This window comes from Sphaerodactylus townsendi, linkage group LG12 (assembly GCF_021028975.2).
Source record: "Sphaerodactylus townsendi isolate TG3544 linkage group LG12, MPM_Stown_v2.3, whole genome shotgun sequence".
Classification (NCBI taxonomy): Eukaryota; Metazoa; Chordata; class Lepidosauria; order Squamata; family Sphaerodactylidae; genus Sphaerodactylus; species Sphaerodactylus townsendi.
In genome coordinates, this window is record NC_059436.1 from 18,772,229 (window position 1) to 18,797,889 (window position 25,661).

Below are 25,661 nucleotides of genomic sequence, written 5' to 3' on the forward strand. Positions count from 1 at the left end.
ACCGTGGAGGGGGCATGGTGGGGACATTCCGGGACATTCCGGGGTGGGTGGCACCAGGGGTGCAGGGGGCGTGCGTGACCTGGGCACAGTTCCCCCTCGCTCTCCCCCAGGTCACACACACAACCTAACCTACCTCATGGGATTGTAGTAAAGATCAAGTGGAGCAGAGGAGAACAATTTAAACTGGTTTGGATCCCCACTGGAGAAAAAGATGGGGTATAAAAGAAGTAAATAAATGCAGAAAAACAAATGGATTCAGTAGGAGAGAACCTGTTTGCATGCAACAGATCCCAGGCTCAAACCCTGGCTTCAGCTGAAGGATTTCAGGTGGCAGGTGTTGTGAAAGATCTCCTGGGCCCATGGCTTTAGAGATCCATTCTCAGCTACAGACAAGTGGACGGGCCTTCAGACAGATGAACTGTCTGACTAGATATAAGGCAGCATAATAAGTTAGTCAGCTCTGTGTTAGTGTACTGTAGTGTACTGTTAAACGCAAAGTGTGACTCCCATGAAGACCCTGGGTCTCCTGCAGGATTAGTTGTACTTTTGGATATCCAATCAAGCCTTTTACTTCTGTGTATTCTATTTTCCTCTCACACCATCAGTTTAAAATTGCTAGGCCTCTTTCCACACATGCAGAGTCATGCACTTTCAATCCACTGTCACAACTGTTTGCAAGTGGATTTTGCTATTCCGCACAGCTGCAAAGTGCACTGAAAGTGGATTGAAAGTGCATTATTCTCAGAGGTGGGATCCAGCGGGTTCTGACCAGTTCCCGAGAGTGGGTTACTAAGTATTTGTGTGTGCCGAGAGGGAGTTACCAATTGGGTCTGCTTTTCCGTTCGAAATTCCACTAGGTCCAAAAATCATAAAGTCCTGTTGTTTCCTATGTGGCTGGTTAGCGAAGGTAGAAAACGGGATAATTCTCCCTGTTGGGCTGTTTTAAAAACATGTTTTAGAAATATGGTAAAGTTCCTTGTTTAAGGAAAGTATCCTTCTTTTGATTTCTAGAAACAAAATTAAGTATTTGAAAGTATTAAGTATTTGACAGGCAGTCAATTAGAGGAGAAGTAGTTGTTTCTGTTGGCAGTAGACGATAAGACTTGCTATAATGAGTTTAAATTATGGACAGAAAGATACCAGCTGGAAATTAGGAACTTTTTTTAACAGTAAGAGTTTTTTACAGTAACAGAGAAATTATTAATGCCCTGCCCCCAGAATGCCTGGCCACGCCCCTGCCGTGCCCCGCCCTGCCCCATTGGCGCTACCCCACTGTTTGAATCCCACCACCATGGGAACCTGTTACTAAAATTTTTGGACCCCACCACTGATTATTCTGCATGTGCGGAAGGGGCCCTAGTTTCTCAGGAAGGTGCCATTTTTGTGTCAGCAGGTAGGTTAATATTTTGGGACTGCCTTCCATCTTGGAAGAGTTGTGGATCCCATCTTTTACACATGATTTTTTTCACAATCTGGAAAATATATCATCTATGTATTGTCAAAGGCTTTCACGGCCGGAATCACTTGGGTGCTGTGTGGTTTCCGGGCTGTATGGCCGTGTTCTAGCAGCATTCTCTCCTGACGTTTCGCCTGCATCTGTGGCTGGCATCTTCAGAGGATCATCTGAAGATGATCCTCTGAAGATGCCAGCCACAGATGCAGGCGAAACGTCAGGAGAGAATGCTGCTAGAACACGGCCATACAGCCCGGAAACCACACAGCACCCAAATATATCATCTATGTCATATGTTCTTTTACTGTATAGTACAAGGCCCTTCTGCACATGCAGAATAATGCACTTTCAATCCACTTTCTATGCACTTTGCAGCTGGATATTACTGTGCGGAATGGCAAAATCCACTTTCAAACAATTGTGAAAGTGGATTGAAAGTGCATTATTCTGTATGTGTGGAAGTGTCTTGGTGACGTACTTTGTAACACGTGTTTATCAAACTGGAGCCCAACAAATAATATCCATTAAAAGAAGGAACTTCTATCAGCTGAATGGAGCTTTGCTGTCTCCCCACATCCTCCACAAACCTCCCCCAAGTTCCGCTTTTGATGGACCAAATGAGAGTCAAATCAAAATTCTTGCTGCAGGAGGAGGGGGAAATTAGAAGAAAACCCTGCCCCCGCCCAGTAGAGAAAGTTAGTGTTAAGGATTCACTTCTCTGGCTCTTATATGAAAGTTCTTTGGTGTCCAGTTTTCATACTAGGTCTATCACAGTTATGTGGCAGCATTCACAAAGATATCATTTCACCGGAACTACACAATATGTTATAACACTGTGTTGCCATGAGGTAACTGTCTGAAAGCATTATAACACAAAGCTGTGAGCATTCTGCACACATGCCAAGAGACTGTTACCATCTGTGATTCTAACTTTGAACAGTCTGCAGAAAGACAATCTCCCATTAACCTATCATCTCAGTAGCACAGCAATTATAAAAGCAGTAAATTAGGGCTAATGTGGGGTTTATTTATTTAACAAAATTGATAACTGCCTTTATTTATTTATTTATTATCATATTTATATACCGCCCCATCCCCTGAGGGCTCTGGGCGGTGAACAACAAATTAATATTACATAAACAATAAATAATTAATATAAATAACATCATTAAAACATAAAAACATAAAATTAAAACATAAAATTTATGCCCTTATAAGAGCTACCACACTGGTTAAATTAAAAAACATACATAATAAAATCACATCTTACAAAACCATTAAGGTAAACGAAATTCAGACCATCACAACAATTAAAACCAGAGCTAAAATACCGGTACAATGTAAAAACTACAATGAAAACGTTGGGTGGGAAGGAGAGATCATTGAGGGAATGTTGAATGAAGCAAAAAAGTCTTTGCCCACTGGCAAAAGACCACTGGCAGAAGGGGGGACAACCCGTCTCCTAGAGAGTTCTAGAATTTTGGTGTCACGACCAAGAAGGCCCTCACCCTGGGTTGCCACCTGCCTAATCTCAGAAGGCAGGGGCATCCAAAGCAGGGCATCAGAAGATAACCACAGTGGTCAGGTAGGTTCATAAAGTAGGAGGTCCTTCAGGTATGTTGGTTCCAAACCATATATTTCAACATCAACACCAGCACCTTGGAGGATTCCCTGACACTGATTGGGAATCAGTACAGGTAGGCCAAGACTGGAGTGATATTATCCCTACAATGCATTCTAGTCAATATCCTGGCTGCCGCATTCTGCACCAATTGACTTTTTTGAACATTTTTCAAGGGCACTTCCATGTAGACTGGACTGCAGTAATTTAATCTAGATGTAGCCAGGGTGTACACCACAATGGCCTCGTCTTTCCTTCCCCAGAAAAGCAGAAGCTGGCTATTTCCCAGTTGCCGGTTTGCTGTGAAAGAAATCAAAGCAGGTTTCTCTGCCTGGTTCATGGACTTGAACCAACAGGTCAACTCTGAACCTTAATTTCCACCCTTGTGCACAAAAGGTCACACTCAAAATGGACCAGCATCCTGGATCAATGGCAGTGCTTGCTTATGATGGGCTTGAAAATGTAGCATTCATCATCCTTTACCATTTTATGATCCGTCACCCTCTTTCCATTCATATTTTTAGCTTTGATGTGGTGATAATATTAATGAGATCTGGAACACAATTTATCATGTTGTACCCTTTCTAGAGGGAAAGGTAATCCCCTCTGCAAACACCGGGTCATTACTGACCTATGGGGTGATATCACATTACAATGCTTACTGTATTCTTTGCAACAAAAAGAACTAAGTAGAATTGTGACTTCATTTGGCATGTGCGGGACCGTCTTTGTTTTAGAACAGAGCTAGGTAGGCACTAGGACCCAAGAGGAGCATTCTAAAACAAAGGCGGTCCAGCACATGGCAGATGAGTAATTGTTGAGTAATTACAATCAAGAGAGTCTTCAATCTGCTTGCTGAGAGAGCACCTTGACTCTCAGGGCGTTTCCCCACTAACTCATAGCCCCCTATGCCGCGCTCTACTCTCAGCGCGCGTCATTTCTGGCGCGCGCCCGGGCTTCCCCACGACCCCGCGCTCTGCACGGGGTCATCAAAAGGCGCCGTTTTGAAGAGTGCCAGGAATGACGCGCGCTGAGGGGGCGCGTCAGCGTCGGGGTGGCTGCGTTGTCGCTGCCCCTGTAGTGGGGAGTGCCGGGGGACCCCGCCCTACTTGGCTACAGTAGTGCAGGACAGAAGGTAAGTGGGAAAATGCCCTCAGTCATCAGGAAACAAAACTTTGTAATGTGAATAGGATAAACATTCTGTGAGACATTAAAATGGAAAAACGTACATAGAGCACACTCATTATCACCTAACCTTAGGTCTCCAGTTTCGTACATATTGGTTAGAATTCTTCCCACTTTTCAGTTTCTCTATCTGTGCTCAGTCAGTTAATCTTCCTATTCACCAGGATTTATTCTGCTCCACCTTAAGGGGACTACATTATAACAACAGTTCAGCAATTTTTGTAGATGAGATCATGTTTTTTATTGAAAGCATTCTGCCATCTACTAGCCCTCATCTCTGACAGTAATCCTAGTATTTTAAAAAAGTGCATTAATGCGCCTTCAACATGGTCTTATTTTTAGTGCTTATTCAGTCACTTTTCCAAAGGAGCCAGAAAATAATGGTCACTCCTCCACCTACATGCCGGATTGGTCATCTCATGTTTCAGCTGGTAGGAATGTATGCGCATCACCCATCAGATCCCGAACTTCTTATTTCTCCTAACTAGCTTTTAAAACCATTCAGTTAAATTATTCTGTTTGACTTGATCTTTATTCATTCTTTTGCAGTTCAGATTCCAAATGACTCACATCATCATTTCAAAGAGCAAATCAATTCGCGTTCCTTTTATCTGGGTGCAACAGGGCCTCCTCCTGAAAGCCCGAGTCCTGAGCACATGTGATTCAAATTAGGCAGGGCCTCCGAGGCGCTCTGTCTCCACCGATGGGCTTTGCTGACCTCCCCGTTGCCAGTGCAGCTCGGCTGTTCCCTGTGGGAGTTAACAGCAGTAAATATTTTTTATTCCAGACACTTCAGAGCTCAACCAAATTCCTGAAAGCCTCGAGCAGCCTCGGAGAGCAGGCTGCGAGCAACATGCACACAGGGCTGGGTCTCACTCATTTCAGCCCGCTCACACTCTTGGGAGGAGGTGACCTATAGCCTCTCTCCTCCCGCTAGCCAAAGAATACAAAGAGCAGATGTCACAGCACGTACGGAGTCTGGCTTAAACTGACTGACTATCCCACACCACGTTCCAACCAATCCCCAGTTTTTTTCCCTTTTGTGTAAAAAGACACCATGTTCTAATTGCCCTGGCTTACAATGTTGTAGAGGCTAGCCAAATTAAAATTTAAAAAGAGATTTTTTTCCTTTAAAATGTTTTTTAAGTTTATTTTTCTATTGGTAACAAACGTAGACCTGTGAGTATTATAGGATGCTTCAGTAGAATCATCGAATCATAGGCTCATTCGCACATGCAAAATAATTCACTTTCAAACTGCTTTCAGTCCTCTTTGAAGCTGTGCGGAATGGCAAAATCCACTTGCAAACAGTTGTGAAAGTGGTTTGAAAATGCATTATTTTGTGTGTGCGGAAGGGGCCATAGAGTTGGAAGAGACCCCAAAGGCCATCAAGTCCAACCCCCTGCAATACAGGAACACATAATTAAAGCACTCCTGTCAGATGGTCATCCAGACTCTCTTTAAAAACCTCCAAAGAAGGAGACTTCACTACATTCCGAGGTAGTGCATTCCACTGTTGAAGAGCCCTTACTGTCAATAAGTTTTTCCTGATGTTTAGGTGTGTGGTGATCCCCCTCCCCCTCCTGCAGTTGAGGCTGACAAGCCGTCCCACCGTCCCTTTCCGAGGTGTTGGTCTCCTCGTCTCGAGCCCCGGTCTTCCGGGGTCTTAGAAATGTCAGCTGCCTGAACCACAGGGTGTCACGCAGGAAGGGGGGGGAAAGAACCCTTCCCTTCCCTTCAGGCCCTTGTCCTACCCCCAATTGGGGTCTTTCGCCCCTCCCCAAGGGGCTGCTGTCGCCCGGGCTGAACGTTCGTGCTCACACCCCCGAGAGGCAGCGGCAGTCCCCACGCGTTGCCTGCGTTCCGCCTCGCTGCGCTCCTCCACCGCTTCCCCGTTCTCCCTCTCCGTCTTGGTCTCTCCCTTCTCTCCCTCCTCTGTCTCCTCCTCTTTCCACTCCTTCCCCGACTCTCCTTTCCCTGACTCTCCTTTCCCTCCGTCCGGGCACTGCCTTGGAGCCCCTCTGACCCCCGCGAACGCACTTCTCTCTCCGGGCTCCCACAACACCCTCCCTCGCCCTGTCACGACCAGCCCCCTTCTCCCAGCCGCCTCCTCCTTATATCCACTCCTCCCGGCTTCTGGGGCGGTCCCTGCTTCACGGCCGCGCCCAGCTGCCGCAACGCGCCACAGCTGCGCCGGCAGCCTGACGAGCCGCAGAAGCGCCACCTCGGTTCCGCCCGGCCGCTTCGGCTCCCTGCCGGGGCTTCCCAGCCGAGGCGGGCCGCCGGCGGGCTCGGCTGCCAAGTCGCGGCGAGCCCCGCCCCCCCGGCTGGTCGAGTCCGGGGCGCGTCGCCACAGCAACCCCCGGACAAGGTGGAATCTCTTTTCCTGTACCTTGAACCCATTACTCCTGGTCCTAGTCTCTGGAGCTGCAGAAAACAAAGCTTGCTCCCTCACCCACATGACATCCCTTCAAATACCTAAACATGGCTTTCATGCCACCTCTTAACCTTCTCTTCACCAAAAGATTCTTCTATATAAGTTTAAAATGTGCATACTTTGGAGAAGTGCAGAGGCTATCATCTCACCCATGCCCTAACCACTTTTTCATGCTGAATTTCCATCCCAGGTACTAATGTCTTTAGAACAAACAACGCTCACTATGCAACAGGGCATCTTCAAATTGAAAGCTACTACTGAGGTAGAGCAGGGAAGAGGGATAATGCAATATTACGATAGTCAGCCATGTGCTGTTTTGTAGTTGTTACAGCCTCAGAATGGAAAGCTGCCATGAGAAATGGCTGTGAAATGGGTAAGGTAACAACTGCACCAGCCAAGAAAATAACTGGTCTACCCCGCCCCTCAAATAGCAATTTAATAAAGGCAGAATGTTCCAGCAGACTTGGAGCCGGAGCTCAATTTCTGCTTTGGTTGTCTTCCAGCCTATCCATGGGCCATGTTATTAATCTTGTATTCTATTAAAAAAAAAAAAAAGGAAAACCAAACTCCATGTCTCTCCTATCCTCACCAACCCCAAAGTATCAGTTTTCCACATTTACATTTCTGCAATTTAAAAGTGCCTCATGACAAGGAGAGGACAATGCACAAATATTTGCTTCTTCTGATGAACACTGAACCTCTTGACAAGTTCAGTTTTAAGAAGATAAGATTCAAGCAATGCAGGGATTCAATGTGCCTAGACTAGAACTCCATTAAAGTATAGTGGATGTTTCTAAGTTATTTCACATAGGATTTTAGGGGATCAAGCTCCCTGCAGATGAAAAGGATTTTTAAGATGCCTAGTTTGCAACGGTTATTCAAGATGCAAGCTGACAGAATGTTAGTAGCACTTCCCAATTCATTTTAACCTTTAACCTGGTGCTTGCAGTTGCAAGTTTAACCCTTGCAAGCACAAACTGCACATTTGATTGATCAAGAGACTGAGGACATTCACGCAGTTGTGGTCTCCTTCACATTGAGTGTACATTCCCTTTGGTTTGATTCTCGGTTATGCACACATTTTTCCGTCTTCAGAACTCATTGTGCTGTCAAATCAGAGAATCCCCATGGTTTCCAAAAGCGGTTAAAGTGCAACTTTTTCTCTCCCTTCACAGGGAAAGCAAAGGAGATTACTGTGAATTAAGCTTTATTCAGGTTTTCTCACTCCCCACCTTCTCCTGCTCGCACAACAGCAGTTTCGTGGGACCACCATTTCTGATCAGGAAGTCTTTTTTTAAAATTTTAACATTGAGGGTCTATTGAAATTGACATGAAATTGACATGGTGTAGCTAAGTAATCCTAGACCAAAGACAGCAGCCAGAAAATGAACGTTGCACAGAAATGAGGAAGCAGGGGGAGAGGCAGGCAAAATGGCAGATTGGCTCAACTAAGGACATTTCACAGGAGGAGAATTCCTGTGTAAACAAAAAACGGCGGGAAAACCCCCCACCGTGAAGCAAACAGCCATGGGTATGTGCACGCATGAAGGGCCTTAAATAGAACCTTACCTTGTTTGATGACAAGGTAACTTTCAGTTTCCATGTCTGTTGATCCAGCCTTATCCCAAGCACTGCCAAATCATTAGTCAAAATTGCTTAGTCCCTCTTCCCGCTGTTTTATGTTATTTCCTTTAAAACTTTACCCAAAGGAGACCCAAAGCAGCTTACATCATTCGCCTCTCCTCCATTTTTCTCACAGCATCCCTGTAAGGTTAGGCTGAGAATATATGATTGGCCCAAGGTCAACCAGCAAGCTCCCATGACACAGGAGGGAATCAAATTGGGGTCAGTCAGATTGCAGTCGGTCACTCCAGCCGCTACAGCACTGGCTGTCCTACTAGGCAGCCCTCAACACCAAATCTTAAAATACAAATCAGATGTCTCCAAATCATGACAACCTGACAAATTAAGGGAAACACACACACAAGAGTATTACGTTCTTTATTATCTAGTCCAGTGGTTCCCAAACTGGGATGTGAGCCAGAGTATTATGTATCAGATTTGCTAATATGAGGGTACAATTTTAGGGAAATAGGTTGCCAAGTATGTGAGTGAAAAAAGATTGGGAATCACTGATCTAGTCCAAGGGATGGAAAACCCAGTAATATCCTAGTGATGATCCACAATTTTGGGTGGGCCAATGCAAGTAGTTAGTTGAAGAGATGTAGATGGGGTAGACTTACAGTGCAATCATATACAGAGTTACACCCTTGAAGGCACCTGGCTTAGAAAGGCATGACTCTGCTAAGGATGACACAGTTTTCAGTGGTTTCCACGGCATTCTTATGCAACACAGTAAAAAAACTACAACATAAGGTATAATTGGGGAACATCCCTCCTGCAGACATGGATGCCAGAGGAACTCTGCAATATGATGCTTTCTTTATCCCTGGCACATCACCATAATAGAAGAAGAAGGAGGAGGAGGAGGAGGAGGAGGAGGAGGAGGAGGAGGAGGAGGAGAGGAGTAGTAGTAGTTTGGATTTATACCCCCCTTTCTCTCCAGTAGGAGACTCAAAGAGGCTTACAATCTCCTTTCCCTTCCTCCCCCCACAACAAACACCCTGCAGGGCGGGTGGAGCTAATTAAAAAACAAGTCTTGTTTTCTAAGCTCTTAAACCACCTTGTTTTATTTAATCTGTGTTTGAACACAGATGATGGTAACGTTGCATTTAAAAAAATATGTCAGAACTAGTTTTGCCAGTGGAAAATTTAGAACCTCCCAAATTACAGCAATTTTTCAACAGGAACTAAACTTGGAGTAAGACAAGTATTGTCTAGTTTAGCAGTCCCACCATCTGTCCTTCGGGCGCCCTCTCGTGGTATAACTGCTGTAGAAAAAAAAATCACACATTGGGAAGATATTGCATAGATGGCACCAGTTAACTGTTTTGAGCATAATTCCCACAGTAAAAAGGTAAATATCAACTCAGGGCCACCATACTTAGCTAGTGAGTGTGGTGTGTCACTTTATGATAGAATAATCTGTAAGATATACAAGCTCTTTCGGAGAAGGAAATGGTTAAAATGACATAGACTTTTTTTGAAAAAAATCTGTCAATCTTTAGAAATCCAAAAGTACCAATGCTAATATATAGGAACCAAAAGTAAGTGTTATCAGTATGGAACAGTAGCAGCACAGGTATTTATTTGACTAGGATCTCTCAAGGGAGCCAATGTGGTGTAGTGGTTAAGAGCAGGTGAACTTTAATCTGGAGAACCAGGTTTGATTCCCCACTCCTCCACATGAGCAGCGGACTCTTATCTGGTAAGCTGAATTTGTTTCCCCGCTCCTCCACATGAAGTCTGCTGGGTGACCTCTCTCATCCTCGCCTAAATCACAAAGGGTTTGTTGTGGGTAGAGGCAGGGAAAGGAGTTTATAAGTCTCCTTGAGTCTCCTTACAGGAGAGAAAGGCAGGGGGTATAAATCCAAACACCACTTCTTCTAAACCTCTGAGACAGAAGCTGTGGAGGAAGGTGATAAGAATCCTGAGTTACTAGAAAAAGTTGTCACACCAGTCAGCCATTCTTCAGTTGCTAGAAGCACATCTCTGGGGCTATGATTTGTTCTGCAGAGAAGGAGAAAAGGGAGATGCAATCATCCCATCTTTGTAATTCTCCTCATTATTTCTGTTATCTTTACAACAAAGGAAATGGAGCCAAAAGGCAGAGCAGCCTCAACAAATACTAATGGATTAATTCACCGTGAACACACCAACCTTGCGCAGCAAAATTATTATAACAGAAATGGACCATTACTATTTTGCTCGTTGGCCTTTGTACTTCCCTGATTGTCTTTAGAAACAGTTAATTAAAAACCCAATAAGGAATCACTGTTGGGAAGGGTCTTCTCTAAAGCAGTGACCTCATTTCAAAAGTCTGTGCCTGCCAAGGAAGGAGACTCTCCTTGGGTTTTGTCCATATTCTTTTTATCTCTAAATTTTACATTAGCATCAGAGTCCCTCTAGTGGTTAGAGCTTGAAGCATGAAACATGTGCACATTCAAACCCGATAATTTCACTCTTTGGTTGTAACATATGTATTATTCATGCTATGCAGTTTTATCTTTTGTTTTTCCTTCCTTAATTAAAGAGCATGTTAAATTAAAAACTGTAAACAAGGCAACCTTCAGAACTCTAAAATGTCCCTCCTGATGCTCTCACTGAGCAGAGAAAGTCATTTGTTCAGTAGTTTTGGAGGAAGAAAAGGGTTGACTTCAGAGCTGATTCCTTGTGGAACTGGGCAGCCTCCCCCCCAAAAAACCCCACATCAAACGCACACAATATTGAGCACAGATCATGCAATACAAATTATTTTCTTTGTCTCAGGTAAGGTTTGTTTATTTTTGGAGCGGTGGTGGCCGCCAAAAGGGCATGAAGATAAGTTATGAATCTTGAAAGCTCCTACTCCAGCAATCTTGCTGGACTTAAATCTTGCTCTTCTGCCATTTCAGTAAGACAGAAAACCTACAACTAGGACTATCCATGCCAAGTACTCAAAATGGCCTCAAAACAGCTCACTAATTATGAACAGGAACTTAGGTGGGGTTGCATTAAAATTCTCTACGTGTTCCAACACTTACGATGAGCACCTTTAAGTTCAGCAGAACGTCAGAGATGAATGACTTCTCAGAGGTAAATGACAGAAGCTGTTCTGAATTGTACTTCTGTCATCTATTATTATTATTATTATTATTATTATTATTATTATTATTATTATTATTATTATTATTATTATTATTATTTATTCAATTTCTATACCGCCCGATCCCCAAAGGGCTCCGGGCGGTGAACAACATAATATATAAACAATAAAAAGGAGCAAATCTGGTAAAATACAAACATAGGCTCCGTCAATAAAACATCTTAAAATACATAAAAACAGCGGCTAACAATTAGCAAATTAAACAAGAGGCTCAATTTAAAAACCCACCCCAAGAAGGGGGGGACGGCAGGCCCCTCAATATGAGGAGCTCTGTTGTACCAGTGCCAAAGCAGGAGCAGTGGGGGGGCACCATATCAGCGGCTGGACACTCCAAAGGCCCGGTGGAACAACACAGTCTTACAGGCCCTGCGGAACTTCTTCTTCTATTACTGTGTGCAGTGACACTGAGTTTATCATTATGAACAAAACTTGATTTTTAAAAAGGCATTTCAACAACCTCTGGTTGAGCAGTAGATCAGAGCTAATTATCTATTACCCAACCCTATTCTGACAGCTACCAATTAACTTCTGTCATTCCTGGAGGTAACAACTTATTATCAAGCTTCCCCCTTACTTGGCTGAGACTGCAGTTTTGCCTAGAACATCAGCTCTGCAAAGCAAAAATACAACCCCCCCGACGATATACCAGAAAGACATAAAGACACCAATCCCAAAATGGAAGGTGTAAATCCCAAAATAGTTGGTGTTACCACACTGACGAAGTCTATCTTTGTGGCGTAGGAGCAGCAGTGGTGTAGGAGGTTAAGAGCTCGTGTATCTAATCTGGAGGAACTGGGTTTGATTCCCAGCTCTGCCGCCTGAGCTGTGGAGGCTTATCTGGGGAATTCAGATTAGCCTGTACACTCCTACACATGCCAGCTGGATGACCTTGGGCTAGTCACAGCTTCTCGGAGCTCTCTCAGCCCCACCTACCTCACAGGGTGTTTGTTGTGGGGGGGGGGGGCAAGGAGATTGTAAGCCCCTTTGAGTCTCCTACAGAAGAGAAAGGGGGATATAAATCCAAACTCCTCCTCCTCCTCCTCCTCCTCCTCTTCTTCTTCTTCTTCTTCTTCTTCTTCTTCTTCTTCTTCTTCTTCTTCTTCTTCTTCTTCTTCTTCTTCTTCTATCTTTCAGTTTACCTTGACCATACCTATCATGCGAAGAACAATGCCTCTTTACAACATTTATATGACGGTCTATGTGATCAATGCAAGAAACTCATATCACAAAAACATAATAAAGTTCAATGTGTCAATAAAAAAGGCAACAGAATACATGTGGGAGGAGAAAGTTTATAAACAGACTTTGATGCAAAATCAAAGCAGCACAGGAAATACAATAATGCTGCGAAAGCCCAGCAAAACAGACAAGACACGGTTTACAGGAGCCAGCGCTTGTCAACTTGTCTTGAGTGCTGCTGAGGCATATTTGCTAAAGATGCTTTACCATGATGGGACACTTTCTAATTTTGCTTCTAGCAAGCAAGTTCCTTAAAGCTCTCCTGCACAGCACAACAGATTGGGCAGCAGGGCATTACTTATAATATGAAGAACCCAGATACAGAAACCGGTGCATCAGGAAGCGAAGAAGAGTTTGGATTTATACCCCACCTTCTCTCCTGTAAGGAGACTCAAGGTGGCTTACAAGCTCCTTTCCCTTCCTCTCCCCACCCCTTGTGAGGTAGGTGGGGCTGAGAAAGTACTGAGAGAACTGTGGCTAGCCCAAGGTCACCCAACAGGAATGTAGGAATATGGAAACACATCTGGTTCACCAGATAAGCCTCAGCCACTCAGGTGGAGGAGTGGGGAATCAAACCTGGTTCCCCAGATTAGAATCTACCTGCTCTTAACCACTACACCACACTGGCTCTCAAGAGCATAAACACCAAATGCTGGTGTCACTGAGGCTGATACAACATAATGCTGATGGTCACAGACATTCTCTATCGGCACTTCCCAGCTCGAAAAAGGAAGGAATGCATTCAGTGCTAAATGTAAACATAACAGCTTGTCATTCTGAGGATACACAACAAGCGAAAGAGTGATATTACAAGGATGGGAAACAGAAGAGTTCAGGGATAGGATCCATTAACTTCCAGCTGACCCATGTTGTAGCGTGATAGGAAAATGCTAAGGCAGCTATTTACTGGGCTCACTGGTGACATCTGACTTTTTGTCTTTCAGCTTCCTGTTCCACTTGGATGTCCCATGCTCAGACAGTATTTAAAAGGGTGGCTGAAGCAAACGTGACTCTGCCCTGTCACCATCGGCTGCACAACTTGGAGCCGAAAAGCCTGGACATCGAATGGCTGCTAGAAGATTCTGAAGCTGACCCCAGAGTGGTACGTCAGTCACCTTAAAAGAAAATTAGAATAGTCATTCAGCCTTCACACAACCAGCCAGAGTTACTTGGGCTGTGATACAAAATCAAGCCCTGAGACAGAAGGAGTCTGATACATGACATACACCATGATTTCTAACCAACCAGACAGGTCCACAAGTGCCATTGGTGGGATATGAGAAAGAATTCTGCCTTCTCTTTTCTGAGCTCTCGGATGGGCTTGGCATTTTAAGAAAGAGCATTTAAAGAAGGAGAATATAGTCCTCTTGACCACCTGGCCACTTGGCATATAGTCCTTTTGAGTCCTTGACCACAAGAACATTTGTGGCTGTTTCTATGCAGTGAAACACAATGAAAAATCGGTTTTTTAAATGATTGAGATGGTATTTTTCCAATAAGAGATTAACTGATGAGGAATTGTAGGTATTTCCTACATTTGTAGGAGCAGCAGTGGCGTAGGAGGTTTGTAGGAGCAGCAGTGGCGTAGGAGGTTAAGAGCTCATGTATCTAATCTGGAGGAACCGGGTTTGATTCTCCGCTCTGCCACCTGAGCTGTGGAGGCTTATCTGGGGAATTCAGATTAGCCTGTGCACTCCCACACACGCCAGCTGGGTGACCTTGGGCTAGTCACAGCTTCTCGGAGCTCTCTCAGCCCCACCTACCTCAAAGGGTGTTTGTTGTGAGGGGGGAAGGACAAGGAGATTGTAAGCCCCTTTGAGTCTCCTGCAGGAGAGAAAGGGGGGATATAAATCCAAACTCCTCCTCCTCCTCCTCCTCCTCCTCTTCTTCTTCTTCTTCTTCTTCTTCTTCTTCTTCTTCTTCTTCTTCTTTTTACCTGATTATGTAGTTCTGTTAATCCTGCTGAAACTACTGCAGGAACCTGGCTGACATGATTCTTTGCTCTCTAGACCTTGCTGAAGACCATGGATGTCACTAAAAAACGGTACAAAGGCTCTTTCCGCATGGGCCAATTAAACCAGGATAACACTGGTAAAAAAAATCTGGATTGGGGGGAACTTCGCATGAATCCCGATTCTAATGCAAATCTGCTCCGCATTTCCCTCCACCAACCCAGGTTATTCAAGAATCACACTTTGGTTCTTTTTTTTTAGTGTGCCTTGCTGAGAGAGTGGCCGTGGCTGCAAGGCGCATTATGCAGCTGCACCTTATTGTTTTCCTCCTCTCTGCCTCTCCTGTGTGGCCAAGGATGTCTAGAGACATTGGTATGGCTGCATGGGTCATCTGTGGTCTGCTGTGTTGCAACACAGCAAAGAGGGCCAGGGACAGCCACAACAACAGACGTGCCTCCATGCAAAAGCGCCCATCGTCCAGCTGCATTGGCTCTGGGGCCACCCGCCTGGAGCCATGCAAGGGGCCCGGGGCTGCACCGGGCTCATGTACCTGGCTGCACCCTGTGTGTATTGGCTCATGAGGAAAGGGCCTAAGAAACCATGCATGAATTTGCTGGGAGCCATCTACAATCGCAGAAATCTGTAATGGCTTGGTTGGATTAGCGTATGGCACTGTACATTTCTGAGCTTTGGCTGGGGAACTCTAACTATGCTTCAGTGGTTCCTGATTCCTTACATTTCTGGCCCAAGTGGGCTCTCAAATCTCCCATCCTCTGGTGTACAGAAAAGTAGGCTAAGTTGCCTTCTGATCTCCCAGAGTATGGGACTTCTAATCCTCCGAACTGTTATCAAATAGTGAAATGGCTGGTTCCACAATATGTCAATGATATGGGAATTTGGGAAATGCTAAATGAGAAGTATCTATCCTAGTACCATAACTAGGGCATGGAACATTTGTAAACTTTTGACAAGATGTAATTGGGAAAAGATATTAATGCCATGTGTGTATAAAGTACCTTAACTTATGGTTTTTCTAAAATTTGGTCAAATTACATCGCGCTCTGCCAAATTACAGATGGATGAGACAAATCATATTGAGAGTCAGCATGGTGTAGTGGTTAAGAGCAGGTGGATTCTAATCTGGAGAACCAGGTTTGATTCCTTATTCCTCCACCTGACTGGCAGAGGCTTATCTGGTGAACCAGATGTGTTTCCGCACTCCTACATTCCTGCTGAGTGACCTTGGGCTAGACATAGTTCTCTCAGAACTCTCTCAGCCCCACCTACCTCACAAAGTATCTGTTGTGGGGAGTGGAATGGAAAGAACCTTGTAAACCACCTTACAGGAGAGAAAGTTGGGGTATAAATCCAAGCTTTTCTTCTTGATTTTATGATGGACAGACATTTTAGGCTTTATAATAACAGAATGTTGAACAACTAAAATGCTCTTAACTATACAACCACAAAAGCAACTGCACAGTGCAAGGAAGGTGCTGTAACATGTAGGAACATCGCTGCAGAACCTTAATTATTGATCATATTTTGCGTGACACATTTGTTGGATTATAATTTTGTTAAATGTCAGGCCCCTTCCGCCCATACAGAATGATGTACTTTTAGTTCACTTTCACAATGGTTTGCAAGTGGATTTTGCTGTTCCGCACAGTAAAATCCAGCTGCAAAGTGGATTGAAAGAGCATTATTCTGCATGTGCGGAAGGGGTCTCAGTAATTCCAACTGCCTTCCTCTCTCATATTGGGAGGTTTTTCATTTTTGTCACCTAATCTAGCAACTGCAAAATGAGAAATGCCGCAACTGACGAGTAGATTTCTGTTCCTTTCAGGTGATTACTTATGCAGGAGGCAATATCTACACCTTCCTAACGGAAGAACAAAAGGGTCGTGTTTCATTTGCCTCCAACTTCCAGGCCGGAGATGCCTCCTTGGAGATATCTTTTCTACAGCCGAGTGACACCGGGCTGTACACGTGCAAAGTGAAAAATGCTGGGCAGTACGAATGGACTCGCATCACTCTGAAGGTTCTGGGTAAGAGCACTGTGAAATCATTCAAAGCAAAGATTTAGCTCTTCTCTGCCACACCAAGTTTTCCTGGCTTCCGGTTATCTCAGCAATCTCTTCTACACTTCCCTCCTCCCCAGAGAAACCTTCCAAACCAAAGTGCTGGAAAGAAGGAGAAATGTCCGAAGGAAAAGAAATGACTTTGCAGTGCAACTCTGCCTCGGGCACAAAACCCATAACGTATAGATGGAAACGTGTCATTGATAAGGAGGGGAAAACTGGGTCCCTTCCGCACACAGCACAAATCAGTAAGTCACTTCTGTTTCAAATCTATCACATTCACTAAAGAATCACCCCGGGGCAAAGGTTCTCTTGCATGCTTACTTTCCTGCTCTGTCCATTCATAGGGATGGTCACTGCCTGAAAGAAAGAGGCGAGGAATGTCCAGCAAGTTATGTCCCCTTATGTCCCCGCTCGGCCTCTGCGTTCTGCAGTTTATTGGAGGCTCCTGGGCCCTCAATGATACAACTGGCCTCTACCCAGGCCAGGGCCTTTACCGCCTTGGCCCCTGCCATCAGGGCCCTGTGGGACCTTGGACAGTTCCGCAGGACCTGCAAAACAGAATTGTTCCACCGGGTTTTGGGGAGGCTGGTCACTGATATGCCATCCCCTGCATGCTATCGTAACGGACTGTGTACCATCGTTATGTCCAATTCCCCAAGGGTGTCACTATCTTGATCTGTTTTGTATTATTTGTTTGCTTTGGTTTATGGTTTGAAATATTCAACTGAAAATTATGGTTTTAATGGTATTTTATGTCTAATTGTACACCGCCCAGAGCCCTTCAGGGGTGGGCGGTATAATGAGTCCAATTAACAAAAATGTATTGTTGAAGGCTTTCACGGCTGGATTCAACTGGTTGTTGTGGGTTTTCCAGGCTGTGTGGCCATGGTCTGGTAGATCTTGGAACACAGCCTGGAAAACCCACAACAACCAAATAAAATAAAGTTATACACTATGGCTTGCACATGCCCAGTGCCAAACACAGCCCCACACAGAGCCTATGATGATGACGGTTATCTCCCTTCCCACATGTTTTTCCAACAACATAGAGTACTTTGCACCAGGTCTTACAATTAAACTATACCAACGTGCACAGTGAATTAAAAAATGATACAATTGGGCAGGTGGTGAAACAGTTACCTGATTCTCATTTCTATATGTTTTAGTATACAACCCAATCTATGGGTTGATATAAAGCTGGCTATACAGTCATCCCATTATTTATCAACATGAACAATTCACTCAGTTACAGTGTGAATCAATTCTCCCTCACACCTTGGCCCCAGTTTTTGCTTTGATTTGAGAGTCAGGTCAAATTGGCAGAATATTTGAAAACCATTTAAAATCACTTTACAGTACAATGAATGGTAGAAGTCAGAGACAATCCGCTGACCAAGATAAATTGTATATACAAGTCTTCACGGAAATTCAAGGAATTTTATCAGTTACAACATGAGGTATTGCTGAAGGCTTTCAGAACCAGAGTCACTCAGCTGTTGTGGGTTTTTTGGGCTGTGTGGCCATCATCTGGTGGTTTTTGTTCCTAATCTATTGCCCAAATCTATGACCAGCATTTTCAGAGGCATGTCATGGTATTATATGTTTCTTTCTGTGGCACAGTGTGGAGTCTTCTGCAAAGGTTACCTGGCTTCCAATTTTCTCACCAAGTTCATCTGCATTCACTGTGCCATGGACAGAAACACATCTGACCATGACATGCCTCCTAGGCATCTCAACTCCTCGTCTGAAGATGCCAACCATAGATGCAGGCAAATTGTTAGGAGCAAAAAATATCATGTTACAACCACATAATGAAAAGCTCCCTGGCTGCTCAATCTAACATGATGCTTTGCAGCTTCTTCTGTAATTTATTTCTTAATGTAATTCAAGATAATTGCATTCCCCAATTCATTTGTTAAACCATGTTCCCCAATGTTCTAGACTTGTCCAATTCAGCACAAATTATGATGAAGAATCTCACATGGACTGATTCGGGGTCATACGAATGCACTGCCTTCAATGAAGCAGGACAGGACAGCTGTATTGTACAGGTGACTGTGCAGTGTAAGTATGTGCTATTTAATACTAGGATAATTTCAATAGCAACAGTACCTCTGAACTGTTTTCATTAGTGAACTATCCCTCTGCAGCAAAGGCCACACCTGTGACCATGTACCTAAGTAATTTTAATTCGAAGGATAAACACAGCAGATTTATAATCAGTTTTCCTGGTATTTTAGCATTAAACAGCAGCTGCCAGGGAAGGAAGGACTGGTACTATATCTGTAAGAACATAAGAACATAAGAACAAGCCAGCTGGATCAGACCAGAGTCCATCTAGTCCAGCTCTCTGCTACTCGCAGTGGCCCACCAGGTGCCTTTGGGAGTTCACATGTAGGATGTGAAAGCAATGGCCTTCTGCGGCTGTTGCTCCCGAGCACCTGGACTGTTAAGGCATTTGCAATCTCAGATCAAAGAGGATCAAGATTGGTAGCCATAAATCGACTTCTCCTCCATAAATCTGTCCAAGCCCCTTTTAAAGCTATCCAGGTTAGTGGCCATCACCACCTCCTGTGGCAGCATATTCCAAACACCAATCACACGTTGCGTGAAGAAGTGTTTCCTTTTATTAGTTCTAATTCTTCCCCCCAGCATTTTCAATGAATGCCCCCTGGTTCTAGTATTGTGAGAAAGAGAGAAAAAATTCTCTCTGTCAACATTTTCTACCCCATGCATAATTTTATAGACTTCAATCATATCCCCCCTCAGACGTCTCCTCTCCAAACTAAAGAGTCCCAAACGCTGCAGCCTTTCCTCATAAGGAAGGTGCTCCAGTCCCACAATCATCCTCGTTGCCCTTCTCTGCACTTTTTCTATCTCTTCAATATCCCTTTTGAGATGTGGTGACCAGAACTGAACCCACAGTACTCCAGAATGGTCGCTTTTGTCTTTATATAAGGGCATGACAATCTTTGCAGTTTTATTATCAATTCCTTTCCTAATTATCCCCAGCATAGAGTTTGCCTTTTTCACAGCTGCCATACATTGAGTTGACATTCCCATGGAACTATCAACTAAGACGCCCAAATCCCTTTCCTGGTCTGTGACTGATAGCACTGACCCCTGTAGCGTGTATGTGAAGTTTGGATTTTTTGCCCCTATGTGCATCACTTTGCATTTTGCTACATTGAACTGCATTTTTTTGGTATCATCTGCAAACTTGGCCACCACGCTACCCACCCCTACTTCCAGGTCATTTATGAATAGGTTAAAGAGCACTGGTCCCAATCACGGATCCTTGGGGGGGACACCACTCCCCACATCTCTCCATTGTGAGAATTTTCCCATTTACACCCACTCTTTGCTTCCTGTTTCTCAACCAGTTTTTTAATCCATGGGAGGGACTTCCCCTCTTATTCCTTCATTGCTGAGTTTTACCAATAGTCTCTGGTGAGGAACTTTGTCAAAAGCCTTTTGGAAATCCAAGTAGACAATATCCACTGGTTCCCCCTTATCCACATGCCTATTTACATCCACAAAGAACTCTAGTAAGTTTGTAGGAATAGGATTTGCCTCTGCAAAAGCCATGCTGACTCTTTCTCAGCAGGTCTTGCTTTTGTACATGTTTTATAATTTTATCTTTAATGACAGATTCTACTAATTTACCAGGAACAGATGTCAAACTGACTGGCCTGTAATTTCCCGGGTCCACCCGAGTTCCTTTCTTAAAGATGGGTGTGACATTGGCCATCTTCCAGTCTTCAGGGATGGAGCCTGATTTCAAGGATAAGTTGCATATTAAAGTGAGAACATCAGCAATTTCATGCTTGAGCTCTTTAAGAACTCTTGGGTGAATGCAATCTGGGCCAGGGGATTTGGTAGCATTTAGTTTATCAATGGCTGCCAAGTACTTCTTCCTTGTCTATCACTTCATTCTTTGCTTAGTTCCTCGGATTCTAGCCTCCTAAGAAGCCTTGGTTCAGGTGCAGGAATTTTCCTCACCTCCTTCTTGGGTGAAGACAGATGCAAAAGAATTCATTCAGCTTCTCTGCAATCTCCCTGTCATCTTTTAGCACACCCTTTGTTCCTTTGTCATCTTAACGGGCCCACCGGGCTTCCCTTGCTGGCTTCCCCTCTGCTTTGGATGTAAAATTTGAAGAACTGTTTGTTGCTGGCCTTGGATGTCTCACAGCCATGCGTCCCTCATAATCCTTTTTTGCCTCCCCACAGCTAACTTGCTTCTCTTTTGCCACCATTTGTGTTCTCTCTGGCATTCTTTATCAGTTAAGTTGGACTTCCATTTTCTAAAAGACATCTTTTTTTTCCTATTAATTTCCTCAACGTCCCTTGTTAACCATGGTGGCTTTCTTTTGGACTATGCATTGCCTTTTCTAACCCGTGGAACACATCTCCAGTTGAGCTTTTAAGGCTGTGTTTTTAAATAACCTCCAAGCATCTTTGGACATTTTTGACTCTCTTTGATTTTCCCTTTCAGTTTCAAGCGCACTCATCCCTCTCATCTTTGAGAAATTTCCTTTTCTGAAGGCAAATGTAATCATATTTAGTAGTTGTCACTTGTTCTGGTGATGCAGAGATACTGAATTGGACAGCATTGTGGTCGCTGTTCCCTATCGGCACAAAAACACGGACTGCCTGCGCCAGGACCTGGGTCCCACCTAGAATTAGATCTGGATCACCTCTCCCCTGGCCGGTTCTACAACCATCTGCTCTAAGCCACAGTCATTTAGCATATCCAGGAATGTCTCCTCTCCTTACTAAGGACCTGAACATGCATTTTTCCAGTTTATATGGGGATAGTTAAAATCGCCCCATTACCACTGCTACATTTTTGTTTCTTTGTTGGCCTCTGAATTTTTTTTTTTTTCCATCTCAGAATCCCTCTCTGTAGCTTTGGTCAGGGGGACTATAATATATTCCTACTGTTAAACCATGCTTCACCCCTGGTATTGATATCCACAAAGCTTCTGTAGGTAGAGGAATCAGCTCCCTCTGCATTGTCTATTTTATGTGACACTATGCTCTCTTTGGATGTAGAGGGCCACCCCTCCCCCCCACACGCCCTGTCCCATCCCTTTCCCAGAGCTCCAAAACCTGGGGATAACAGTATCCCACTGGTTCTCCTCTATTCCACCATGTCTCTGTGATGCTCCACTATATCACTGTCCTCCTTCAAAACTCTGTACTCCAGCTCCCCCATTTTAGGGTCTAATGTTTCTAATTTTTATTAGCATAGAGACATCTCTTGTATACTCTGTCTCTGTCCCTAACCAGGGATTTATGTGTTTGGCCCTCTAGCCTTTTTGTAGACACTATCACTTATCACATTGCTATGTTCTCTCACTTCTAGCGTGGTTGATTTAAAAAAACCTCCTTCTCTGTCTGCATCCCCATGGACTCTGTATTCCGAACCTAAGTCACCCTTTCAGCTCCTGGTCGGTTTTCCCCCAGGGATCAGTTTAAAAGCTGTTCTGCCACCTTTTTAATGTTGAGCGCCAGCAGCCTGGTTCCTCTTTGGTTAAGATGAAGCCCGTCCCTTTTGTACAGGCCTGCCTTATCCCAAAAGGTTCCCCAGTTCCTGACAAATCTGAAACCCTCTGCCTTGCACCACCTTCTCATCCACGCATTGAGACCCTGTATCTCCGCTTGCCTAGCTCGCCCTGCGCGTGGAACAGGTAGCATTTCAGAGAATGCCACCTTGGGGGTCCTGGATTTTAACCTTTTCCCTAGCAGCCTAAATTTAGCTTCCAGAACCTCCCGGCTGTAGCACTAGAATACAAAATACTATCCTCCCACCCACCCTTCCATTTTCCCAGTCATTCTCCAGAACTGCTACAAGGAGTAAGAAAGATAACTAACCATATTGTGCCCTGGACATAAATTTTAGTTGGAAGAAGAAGAAGAAGAGGTGTTGGGGGGGGGGCAGGAAACGCAGAGCGGATCCATGTTAGGATCAGGATCCATTCGAAGTTTCCCCCATCTGGATTTTTTACCAAGTTTATCCCAGTTTAATTGGCCTGTGCGGAAAGGGCCATGGATAACATGAGGGCCAGGAGAGAGATCAAAATGTTCTACCTTATAATATTACATAGCAAATGTAAAAAGGTATGTGTTTGTGCATTAACAGATGCACGAAATCTTGGCGTAATTGCTGGAGCAGCTTGTGGAGCCATTGCGGTGCCCGCTCTTGTCTTCCTGACTGTGTGGCTGACTATCAGGAGGAAAGAGAAGAAGAAATACGAAGAAGAAGAATCCCCAAACGAAATCAGGTAATTCCCTCGCCTTTTATAAACTGCCCCAGGCTATCCACACAAAGCAGCTAACGTTAGCACAGATGGCTGGATTACTTGCATACTATATGTTCTGAAGACAGTGCCGGTCACGATTTTTTTTTTAAAGATACAGCCGAGCTAGGAAAAAATCCAGAAGGCAACCAAGTTGATAAACGTATTGGAATAACTTCCTTGTGAGTTTGTTGCTTTTCAGTTTAGAACAATGACTGAGTTGGTATGTGGTTGAGTTGTACAGATTTATGGACTTATGGTGTGGAGAAACTGTGGGGAGAGAACTATTTCTGCCTCTCCCATAATTCTAGAACTTGGGAGCACCAAGTGAAGTTGATGAACAATAGATTCAAGAGGTACGGAAGGAAGTAGTTCACTTGGGGATTCAGCAAACTGTGGAATTCTTTGGGTATAGTGACAGTTACTAGTACGACAACTTTAAAAGGTGATTAAATAGCTTCATACTGGTTATAATGTCTGCTATCCATAATTACTGTGTTGGAGATTATTAAGAAAGTTGGGCTCATTCCGCACATGCAGAATAATGCACTTTCAAACTGCTTTGAAAGTGATCTTTGAAGCTGTGTGGAATGGCAAAATCCACTTGCAAACAGTTGTGAAAGTGGTTTGAAAACGCATTATTTTACGTGTGCAGAAGGGGCCGTACTGAAAATAAAACAGCCAGTATTTTAATGGCCTTGAATAGATCTATGGTGGGGCCTCATTTGGAATATTATGCGCAGTTCTGGTCACAGGCTCTCAAAAGGACATTGCAGAGCTGGAAGCAGTACAGAAGAGGGCATTCAAGATGATTAAGGTGTCAGAGCCTTTTTTCTGTAAGGAAAAGCTGATGAGTGTGTCATTCTACATTTGGAAAAGAGGCAGATAAGGGGCGGGGGACATGATAGGGGTTTATGAAATTACTAGCACTAAAGCCCATTTTAAATTAAAATAAAATGGGCTCAAGAATGGGGGAAGGGAGTGTGGGAGACCCCCCTCCTCTTCCCTCTAGGAGAGCAGCTCATATTATTTGGAGTGAGAAGGCTCCTGGGTTGGGGGAAGGTGGGTAGGGATGGGATGGGATGTCGTGAATCCTGCATACCCATTGGCTTGGGGTTCATCGTCAGACAGTCCATCCCTTAGGCAATTACATATAAGGATACTCGGGGTAGCAAGTGTGGACTGAGAATTTTTTTTCTTCCTCTCCCAAAATACTAGAGCTTGGGGTCACCTAACAATGTTTGTGGGCAGTAGATTCAGAGTAGTGAAATACTTTACTCAATGAGTGATTACAATGTAGAACTGGTGGTCAGAGGATATAGTGTTGGCCACAGACATAGATGGCTGTAAAAAGGGGTTGGACAGATTCATGGTTCATCAGTGCCTACTACCCGTGGTGACTAAAGGGAGCCCCCACATTCAGAGGCAGAAAACCTCCAAATGCTAATGCCAGGAGGCAACTTCAGGGGAAAGCCTTCATCTCTATGCCCTGTTGTTGGTCTTCCAGCATGACTGAGAAAGGGGGCTGCTTGATGGATCACTGGTCTAATCCAGAAGGGCACCTCTGATGTTTTTAAACAACCAGTTGTACTAGATGAGCACCATGTAATTTCTAGCTGCATGTTTTATTAAAAATAATTATCTGTTAGGAGTCCGTGGTCATTTCATGGTTTTATATCTTGTAATAGCTGTCAGATCCAAGAAAACAACACCATATGAACCTGTACACTGAGCTGGATCGCTGGTTTATTAAGCTAACAATCCTGTGTACCAATATAGTTAATGCTGAAAGATTCAGGTGATGCTGTGAAATATGGAAGTTGCTGGAATAGTCTGGCATTTGCTTTCAACATCCAGAAGATTAGATCCTTAACAATGAAGTTGCATTTCATAATTATCTGAATAGCAACTGATAGACAGACTTGCCTGGTATTTCATAATTGCTAAAACAATTTGATTTGCAGTAGTCCACTAAAAAAACAATTCAGCAGGGCTGCTTGGTGTCTGCTGAAAGCATTTTACATAGTGCTAAATAACCTTGTTGTGTTTAGGTTCTGCGGTCAACCAGGTTGCAGGGCTTTTGTTATGAAGAAAATATCTGAACTTGGTATTGCAACAGAGGCACAGATGCTGAGGGAGGGAGGGAGGGAGGCCGGCCGTCATACTTTGGTGTGTGAGTAATACCTGTTGGTTTGGCAGAGTCATCTGTGGAGCCTGGACTGCTAGAGCTGCAAACTAGTCCCAGAATGCTTTTAGTGCTTGTAACATCTGTAGGCATTAGTGCTCGGCAGATTTGTTCTGCTTTGCTGCTGATAGTATTTGATTGTTATCTGGTTCTTGCATTTGTTACATTTGTACCTCTTGCTGAGCATATCAGAATGAGTGTAATTAGGGGAGAGGCTATTGCTCAGTGGTAGAGCATTGGCTTGGCATGCGGCACTTTGTGCTTATCTGCACAGCACTTCATTTGACACGCTGGCCTTTTCCACACACAACACTTGCCCCATTTAGAAGGTCTTTTCAATCCCATCACTTAGCTCAATGTTTGTTCACACTCCCCTCTCCAAAACATTGTGAGAACGGTTCATTCATGTTCCTCTAGGTTTCCTGTTTAATGTTTGAATCA

General features: G+C 44.2%; 1 protein-coding gene across 1 annotated transcript in view; it reads left to right on the plus strand.

Annotated features, from left to right (window-relative positions):
- LOC125441899 (CXADR like membrane protein) overlaps positions 1 to 25,661 on the plus strand; it is a 71,079-nt gene that overhangs the window by 40,558 nt on the left and 4,860 nt on the right. Inside the window, exons 2-6 of the mRNA XM_048512887.1 lie at positions 13,645 to 13,802; positions 16,496 to 16,697; positions 16,811 to 16,978; positions 18,675 to 18,797; positions 22,879 to 23,020. Coding sequence (XP_048368844.1) covers positions 13,645 to 13,802; positions 16,496 to 16,697; positions 16,811 to 16,978; positions 18,675 to 18,797; positions 22,879 to 23,020 — 793 coding nt within the window. The remainder of the gene's footprint in view (positions 1 to 13,644; positions 13,803 to 16,495; positions 16,698 to 16,810; positions 16,979 to 18,674; positions 18,798 to 22,878; positions 23,021 to 25,661) is intronic.